General features: G+C 36.5%; 1 protein-coding gene across 1 annotated transcript; it reads right to left on the minus strand.

Moving 5' to 3' along the window:
• Nucleotides 1–2,155: 2,155 nt before the first annotated feature.
• On the minus strand, nt 2,156–6,954 carry LOC148956359 (protein ZBED8-like). Its single transcript, XM_089090452.1, has 3 exons — nt 6,867–6,954; nt 5,397–5,538; nt 2,156–3,224 (listed from the first exon to the last, which is right to left on the minus strand). Exons 1-3 carry the CDS (start codon nt 6,952–6,954, stop codon nt 2,156–2,158), a joined length of 1,299 nt encoding a protein of 432 aa, XP_088946578.1.
• Nucleotides 6,955–9,791: the final 2,837 nt, after the last annotated feature.

Genomic DNA, 9,791 nt, shown 5'->3' on the forward strand with positions numbered 1-9,791 from the left:
ACCTTATATGCCCCCAAGGCATAGCTTACAACCCTTGCCCTAAGGGCTGTGGGGGGGGGGAGTTTCCTCCTCAAAAACATAATTTCTAGCTGGAAATCAACTATGTTGAACAAAATGGCTATCTCAAAATTTTGATTGGATGTATTTAGGGAAAGGGTGGGCGTGGAAGGGGTGTTAGTTGCCTTCCAATCACTTTTGACCATTAAAAAGGGCAATAGTCATTTCAATATTTTTGAAGTTACTACGACAACTGCTTCGATACGAAGTGCCCCTGTCCAAAGAAAAAAAAATAATACATTGTGCCAACATCGTTGTTTACTTAGGCAGTGCGATTGCGCTGCCTGTGATTCAGGTAAAACTGGACAAAACTTTTGACAAAACTGAGTTTTCCGCTGCACAACCATTACTGACAATTAGGTTCACTCTTTACCAGATTCCAGCTAAGAGAAAGCCGAAGTATTTTTTCTTGTGTGGATTTATCCCTATGTAATCGTTGAGAAAGAAAGTATGTTTCATCCTTGGCCCAGAATTTGATTTCGGTGATTAGGCTATGCCACAATAAATATTCTTCATGATATTTGAGGAATACAAAAATTGATTGATGTGCTCTTGCTTTACACGAAATAATTTTCAGCTGGAGTTTTTTTTTCAAAGACTATCCGTTGAAAATTTGTTGCATTCGGCGTATCGCTACAAAGTTTGGAGTTTTAGTGATGCTCTTTATTTGATTTTGAATGAACTTGTTCTTTTTTATAATAGGCAGCGCAATAGACCTGCCTAAGTAAAGATCGGAGTGGACGCAATGCATCTTTTTCTTCTGAACAAGGCACTTCGTATACAAAGTTGTCGCATAAACTTCAAAAGGAGCTCATTTGGTTGGAAATTGAAAGTTCTAGTGCTCTTTTTAAGAATCAAGAGTGATTGGAGGTCAAACAGCCCACCCCCTACGCCCATGATTTCCCCAAACATCCCGAACCAAAATTTTAAGATAATCACTTTGTTCTGCATAGTTGAAAAATCCAGTAATTATGTCTTTGGGGATATCAACACTCCCCCACCCCACAGCCCTCAGGGCAAGGGTATTTATGCTAGTTGCCAATTGTATAAGGTTTTTATGGAAGGGGTGGTCGCATAAACTTTGGAGGGACTCATTTGATTGGAAATCCGAAGTTCTAGTTCCCTTTTTAAGAGTCAAAAGTGATTGGAAGGTAACTCACCCCCATGTCCTCTTTCCTGAAAATGCATTCGATCGAAATTTTGAGATAGCCATTTTGTTCAAAACAGTCTAAAGCGGGGGTAGGGGGAACTTTTTTAATCATTACTTCAAAATATTTTTGTGTAATTTGATGTTACCCCATGGCGAAGAGCAAAAAAACGGAATCGCCTCTTCTTAAAATTAAATTTAATTAAAATTAAAATTTTAATTTAAACATTATTTATTCAATTCGTCAATGATAATACCTAGTACTAGTAATACATAAGGGTAATACTAGCAATATCAGTAATATATATAATAGTAATTGAAAACTATTGGGGTACAATTGAGGTTGATATTTTGGGGCACTGTAACAAATTATAATAATAATAATGGAGGTACAAACAAAAATTAGAATTGAAAAGATTAGAAAAAAAGAATAATGGAAAACATTCTTCCTTCACGTTTTGGAGAAATGATGTTGTTTCATGTTCGATACAATTGCTTCAAAATTGAGACTTTTTGATTTAAGAGCGGTATGAATACATTTTTCGGTGTTTAATCGATTTCTGTTCTTCGTGTTAATGCTATTAGAGTTGAAAAGCCATTTTCGCACAAATATGTTGTTCCAAATGGCAGCAATTTTTTAACCACCTCTTCATGCACAATTTTGAAAGCCTTTGCAGCTTTTGACATCCAAAAATACGACAGATTTGGTTTACTCTCAAACTGAATGCGTGTTTCAGTATTAGATCGAAGCTCAAGTATTACTTTCGTCAAATCTGAAAGCTCTTCTGGTATCATAGCAATTTCACATTTAAAAGGATGTACAATCCAACTGACAGTACGTGTATCAAGATATGGAAAGTAATCTGAAAACTGCTTTCTAAGTTCGATAAGATGTCTTACAGTTGTATCTTTGATGTCAGCAAAAGTAATATTTTCGCAATCTTCCAAAAACTAAGCTAACCTTGAAAAAAAAGCTATCTTGTTCTTTTCTACTTTCTGTCTCCAATATTGCAGCTTTAATCTAAATGCTGACACTATTTCTCTCGATGAAATGATATTAATATTCTTTCCTTGCAGTTCTTTGTGTAATATATTTATACCCTCAAAAATGTCCGCTAAATATGCAAGATATGCAGCCCAGGAAGAGTTTTTAAACTTATCTGCGAAAATATTTTTTTGATCAACCCTAAAAATTTGGACTTCAGTTTTGAGAGTCCATACTCGATTTATTACATTTCCGCGAGAGGGCCACCTTACTTCTGTATAATAAAGTAGGTCCGTATATTCAGCTTCACCGTCCTGACATAATTCACGAGATAGCAGCGTGTTTAGTGCATGTCCCTTGATAAAATTTACAATATTGATGTCATCATGCATGACGGCTTCCAGTGTAGGTTCTAAATATTTGACCATAAGGGCCTGGCGCTGGATCATACAGTGAGTAACTTCAATATTTGGGTTATTTTTTCTCACAAAAGCTGAAAAACCATTTATATGACCCGGCATAGCTGGAGCTCCATCCAAAGATACAGAAATATAGTTTTCCCATTTTAAACTTTGCGCAGTGAAGTATTCATTTACTTTATTATAGACATCAATTCCATGAAATCTCAACTCGAGAGGAGCACAAAACAGCAATTCCTCTTCAAAATTATAAGCACCTTTGTAGCGAACATATACCACAAGCAGTGAATTTCTACTAAAATCAGTTGTCTCATCAAGCTGAATAGCAAAATATTTAGCCTGTTTTAATGCGAAAATAACCTGTTCCTTCACATTTTCTGCTAATATAGAAATTCGGTCTTTTACAATTCTCGCAGATAAGGACACTGAATTCAGTTTCTTCGCTTCTTTTTGACCACACATAATCTCTGCCATTTTTACAGCAGCTGGTTTAACCAAATCTTCACCTTCAGTGTATGGTTTCTTATTTGGAGCATTCAACAATGCTACTTCAAAGCTAGCTCTTGCTGCTGAACGCTGATCAAATGTACCAGACAAGTTGCTATTCAATCTTTGTCTTTTAACAGATTAAATAAAAAAAAGAAGGTTTTTTTAACTGAAAGTAAGGAACGACGTTAAAACTTAAAACGAACAGAAATTATTCCGTATATGAAAGGGGCTGTCCCCTCCTCAACGCCTCGCTCTTTACGCTAAAGTTTTTTATTTTTTAAATAAATAGAGTTGTTATTAAGTAAAACTTTAGCGTAAAGAGCGAGGCGTTGAGGAGAGTAGAGACCCATTCATATACGGAATATTAGATTTTCGTTTTAAGTTTTACCGTCGTTCCTTACTTTCAGTTAAAAAAACTTGTTTTTTTTATTTAATTTTTGATCGTTTTTGAATTAATGCAGGTTTTGATTTTGGCTCACCGTACATGAATAATTAAAAAAAATTGAATATTAATTTTACTTTTATTTGGATAAATGGCTTTCTCGAAACCTATTTAAATTTATTTAAGAATGTTTTTATTAGTAATAAATATACGCAACTTACGAATTAACTTGCGTAACGAACCTCTATATTCTTATATTTTTAATACGTATATTAGAGGGTTCGCCCCTTAGTCAATACCTTGCTCTTTAAGCTAAAGTTCGAATTTTCTTCCAATTCTTTAAAAATGACCCCTTAATCACAAATGTCGTTAATTAGAATAAATAGCTCTTATGAAATTACTAAATAAGCTTTGGCTTAAACAGCAAGGTATTGACTAGGGGATGAACCCAATCATATACGTAGTGTTTTCTGTCGTTTTAAGTTTTGATGTTGCTCCTTACTTTCAGTTAAAAAACTTGTTTTTTATATATAATTTCTGATCTTTACTTAAATAATGCTGGAAAATCCGGCGCCCCCTTCATAGCAATGTCCCTTCTCCCATGAAAACTTCCTTCATGGTAAGATCTTCCCACATAACCGCCGACCCACTCCCCCCCACTACCAGAAAAACCCCTCTGAAAAAGTCTGTATACTTTCCAATAACCAATACTATATGTTAACATTGGGTAAAGTTCATAACTTTTAGTCCTCCCACGGGGACTTTGGGGGATTAAGTCATCCTAAAAGACATAGTTATCATATTTTGACCATGCTGAAGAAAATGACTATCTAAAAATTTTGATCGGGTGACTTTGGGAAAAAATGAGCGTGGGAGGGGGCCTAGTTGCCCTCCATTATTTTTGGTCACTTAGAAATGGCACTAGAACTTTTAATTTCCTTTCGAATGAGCCCTTCTACGATATTCTAGGACCACTGGATCTATACGAGCACCCCTGGAAAAAAAAACAACAAAAAAAGAAAGAAACAAATAAACATGCATCCGTGATCTTTCTTCTGGCAAAAAATGCAACATTCCACATTTTTGTAGATAGGAGCTTGAAACCTCCGCAGTAGGGTTCTCTGATACGCTGAATATGATGGTGTGATTTTATAACTTTTAAGGTGTGATGGTGTGATTTTATAACATTAAGGTTCTATAGCTTTTAGGGGGTCTTTCCCCCTTTTTTCGAAAAACAGCCAAATTTTCTCAGGCGCGTAGCTTTTGATAGGTAGTCCGGCGCCCCCTTCATAGCAATGTCCCTTCTCCCATGAAAACTTCCTTCATGGTAAGATCCTCCCACATAACCCCGACCCACTCCCCCCCCCCACTACCAGAAAAAATCCCCTCTGAAAACGTCTGTATACTTCCCAATAACCAATACTATATGTTAACATTGGGTAAAGTTCATAACTTTCAGTCCTCCCCCGGGGACTTCGGGGGATTATGTGAAGTATGGTGTATTTCTCTAAAGAGATACCGTCTTATTGGTCCCCAGTGGGGGGTGATCAAGTCTCCACGAGGACAAGACCTTGGGTAGCGTGGTAGGCAGGATTCGTATCTACTCAAGATGTTGCTAAAACTACTTTAATAAACTAATAGACAAAATACAATACTAGAGTACACTCGTGAACAGTCTTCTTGAAGCCGTAGAGAATCCGAGCTATAGTCAACTTGCACCGGCTGGCACCGTTGATTTGGAAGTGGCTGCTGCACTTTCCAAGCTCACCGTCTATAGTTGGCAAGTGGAGGTTACTGGAACTCTCCGACGGCAGTTGATGTGGAGGTTATTGTTAAACTCTCCCAGCGCACCGTACTCTATAGAAAGGTGGAGGTTGCTCTAACTCTCCCAGCGGTTTCCCTCTAACCGCTTGTCACTGTTGGTTCTCAAAGCTGAACAGTCCAAAAGTTGTCTTTTCCCCCTTCTTATCTTCCAAGGTCCAAGCATAGAATTCTGGTTCCATGACCCCCAAAGTATCCTCTAATTGGCCGGTAAATTTTTGGCCGTGTGATCCACTACCTTGAATAGAAAAGAAAGCAGAAACAAGAACTTAAAACAGCACATACTCAAATATACCCTTGAATGGGTCCATTCATTAAATACAAAAGATATACACTTAACTTAATAAAACACTAAATACAAGAAATACGAGAAATACGATAAAACACTAAATACGAGAAGTCATCCCAAAAGACATAGTTATCATATTTTTGACCATGCTGAACAAAATGACTATCTCAAAATTTTGATCGGGTGACTTTGGGAAAAAAATGAGCGTGGGAGGGGGCCTAGTTACCCTCTATTTTTGGGTCACTTAAAAAAGGCACTAGAACTCTTAATTTCCGTTCAAATGAGCCCTCCCGCGATATTCTAGGACCACTGGGTCGATACGATCACCCCTGGAAAAACAACAACAAAAAAACAAACAAACAAATAAACACGCATCCGTGACGTTTCTTCTGGCAAAAAATGCAAAATTCCACATTTTTGTAGATAGGAGCTTGAAACCTTCTCAACAGGGTTCTCTGATACGCTGAATATGATGGTGTGATTTTCTTTAAGGTTCTATAATTTTTAGGGGGTCTTTTCCCCCTTTTTCGAAAATCAGCCAAATTTTCTCAGGCGCGTAGCTTTTGATAGGTAGGACTAAACTTGATGAAACTTATATATTTGAAATCAGCATTAAAATCTGATTCTTTTGATGTATCTAATGGTATCAAAATTCCGTTTTCTACAGTTTCGGTTACCATTGAGCCGGGTCGCTCCTTACTTACAGTTCGTTACAACGAATTGTTTGATATTTCTAAATTTGCAAAGAAAATAAATGATAACATATATCTTCAATCTCTGAATCATGGCTCCTCACCCTCCTAACAAAAAATTCTTTACTCTTTTTTTTTAAATGAATGCTGATGTTCAGCCGCCTTAACACTATTTGGTAGGGTATTCCATACCCCCTGGCCCAGATGTATCATTGGAAATCCAGTTCGACTTCCACTCTTATATTCCGTCACCAGATTATTAGCATTCATTGTATAATAATCATGCAAATAATTATTTTGTCAAAAAAAATTAAAAACACCGATGGATACACTTCATGCAAACACAGGTAAGTAAAACCCGCAGCCTGGTAGTCACGAACTTGTCCCACATTCCTCACCTTTAATTTCCTTAAACATGCTACTGTGTTGTTAGTTTCTTTAACGTAGCCTTATATCAAACGTACTGCTGTATTCTGTAATACCTGTACACGCCTAAAATTACCAAAAAAAATTGCTAGCCCGTATGACAGTCGTACGATATACAGGGGCTAATAATTGCATCATAAAGAAGCAACATCTCCTGACCTGGTACCAAGTGCTTTATTCGACATATTATTCCAAGTTCTCTTGTAAAATTTGATGCCACAAAATCACTGTGACTTTTCCATGACATATTGCAGTCTAGGTAAAAACCTAGATACCTCATTAAATTAACATGTCCTTGAGAATTACCAAGAAATAATATGCGCCCACCAAGAAAATAAAAAAATTTAAATAACTAAAATACTAATTTTAAAACATTAATTATTTAAAGTATTTTAAATAATTAAAATACTTGAATTAAATTTTCAAATTTCGGCTCACTTTTATTGATATATTGATGAATAACGATAAAATGCTGGTCTTGTCATCAACCAACTACAAAAACAGGTTCTCTGACTCGTCAGTGTATTTATATCTTGTTGGCATGGCACGGACTAAATAGGTAGCCGAGTCAAAGATTTGATTCGAGAACACTAGTGAGACGGGAGTAAGATGGCGTAGCGTGCATATATCGATAAATTGTTTTTAAGTTGAAAAAATACTAACTGGCTTACAAAATAGTAAAATTAGAAATACACACTTTTTACATACAAAAGTTTCATTTTTACCCCCCAAAATTTCATTTTTACCCCATTTGAGGTAATTTACCCCGGTTCCCCGACCGCTGATCTAAAGGTCATATAAAAATGCTTTCGGGGTTGACAAAATCTCTATAGCCTTTGGAAAAGAGTTGCAAGCTGTGCCCCGGGGACATATGAGGTTTTTAAGGAAGGGATGGTCGTATAAACTTTAGAGGGGGCTCGTTCGATTCAAAAACTGAAGTTCTAGTGCCCTTTTTAAGAGTCAAAAGTGATCTGATGACAACTATCTCCCCTCATACCCTCGTTTTCCTGAATGCATCCAATCAAAGTTATAAGATTGCCATTTTGTTCAAAATAGTCCATAGGTCAAATAACTATGCTTCCTGGACTGAAAAAAAACCACAGCCCCCAGGGTATGGGCTGGAAGTTTTGCAAGCTATCCATTGTTAAAATATAAGGTTTGCACGGAAGGGGTGGTCGTACAAACTTCAGAGGAGGCTCCTTTGATTTGGAATCAAAAGTTCTAGTTCCCTACATAAGAGTTAAAAGTGATCAGAGAGTAAAATACTTCTGGTCAAAATTTGGATATAGGCATTTTGTTCAGAGTAGTCCAAAGATCATATAACTATGCCTCTGGGGTTGCCACAACCTACCACAGCCTGGGGGCATGGGTTGTAAATTATCACCCGTGGGGTTATAAGGTTTTTATGCAAAATGTGGTTGCATAAACTTTGGAGGATGAGATATGAGAGATATAGATTTATTAAAAAAGAAAACAAACACTATTCACCCTTCGCCTGCCAATAAAGGTAATAAACTTGGAAGGGCAAGCGAGGTTATCATTTTCAGCTAATTAAAACAAAATTCATACCGAACTACTCAACACACAAGAAACTCAACTGATGAAGGAATAAAGGAAAAAAAGAGAGAAAGAGGAAAAGACAAGAAGTAGATAGAGAGAAAAAAACAGCAAAGAAAATCGGGGAAATACCTTAAATAGAATGACAACCTGGAGTGGGCTTGACATCAAATGCTCATTCCATCTTAAATAAGAAGTTCTACTCCCTTTTTAAAGCCAATAGTAATTGGACAGCAAATAGCCCCCCTCTCTACACCCTCTTTTCCCAAAGTACATCTTATTGATATTTCTGGATAGCCATTTTGTTCAAAATACTCCAAAGATCATATAACAAGGCCTCCTGGGTTGACACAGCCCCCAGAGTCTAGGAGCAAGGGTAGTAAGTTCCGCCCTGTGGGCAAATAAGGTTTGTGTGGAAGGCATGGTTATGTAAACTTTGGAGGAGGCTCACTTGATCGGAAATTGGTAATTCTAGTTCCCTTTTCAAAAGTCAAAAGTAATCGAAGATACAACGACTACTACTGCTACTGCTACTACCACCATTTCTGCCACTACAACTACTACTTTTGTATCGAGACTGCTAAGGATGAGAATTTTAAAGTTAAAATTTGGGGATAATTTTGAGGAAAAAGTTGAACTGAATCAGAGTATACTATGTGCATACAGATTGTCAAAAAGGCATATCAGCAAAACCTTTGGAACGGCTTACCGTATCAAGCTGAAATTTCCAGGGCATTACGACAGGGATGTTCTACTAGACAAAAGGGAATATGTTTGTAATAAAACATAAAATCATGCAAAAAGGATAAAAAGAGAACAATAAAATCCTGGTACAAAAATTGCAAAATTACGCAAATTTTTCAGTCAAGACCTCCACTTGACCACCCTCAGGACAGAATAAAACTGATAAAAAAAAATATAAAACACCAAACCTTAAAACAAAACACAAAACTAAAATAAGATGACCCTGTCTGAGTAACGGTGAAAGGGTTTCCCTTTGACCGTTCTTGACCGATCTTAGACGATCTTGTTGAGGTCTTGACCGAAATATTTGCACAATTTTTCAATTTTTCTCACTGGCTGTTTTATTGTCCTCGTTTTATCCTCTCTTCCTTATTTTATATTTTATTATGATTAACCAGTGTGGTCTTAAAAATTAAATATGTTTGTACTACTACTGCTATAATAATACTGCTACTGCTGCTGTTACTCCTACTACTAATACAACACTACTACTGCTACTAGTGCTCATAGTACCACACTACTAATTTGATATTAGTATTATTAATACTCAGGGTATTAAGGTGAAGATTCAAGTGAATGTAGAAGAGAAATTTGGACTAAATCAAAACCCACCACATGCATGCACGTTGACAAAAGGGCTTATCTCAGGAATAGGTTATTAAGTTATGTTGAAAATTTCAGGGAATGCTTAAAGGGGTTGGTTCGAAAGAATTTGCTAGTACTTTCTTAATTCTAATTTGTTTTAACAAGCTGTCATTCCTCTTTTTTGAATTTCATACATAG

This window comes from Artemia sp. Qi Xiang Cuo, chromosome 1 (assembly GCF_049724085.1).
Source record: "Artemia sp. Qi Xiang Cuo chromosome 1, ASM4972408v1, whole genome shotgun sequence".
Taxonomy (NCBI): Eukaryota; Metazoa; Arthropoda; class Branchiopoda; order Anostraca; family Artemiidae; genus Artemia; species Artemia sp. Qi Xiang Cuo.

Excerpts from the sequence above, each read along its gene's own strand:
- LOC148956359 (XM_089090452.1), bottom strand. The coding sequence starts at position 6,954 with ATGTCATGGAAAAGTCACAGTGATTTTGTGGCATCAAATTTTACAAGA. Across the intron at positions 5,539-6,866 it reads AATAAAGCACTTGGTACCAG|GTAGTGGATCACACGGCCAA; the intron begins GTCAGGAGATGT and ends TTTCTATTCAAG. Across the intron at positions 3,225-5,396 it reads TTCAGCTTTGAGAACCAACA|ACAAAGATTGAATAGCAACT; the intron begins GTGACAAGCGGT and ends ATCTGTTAAAAG.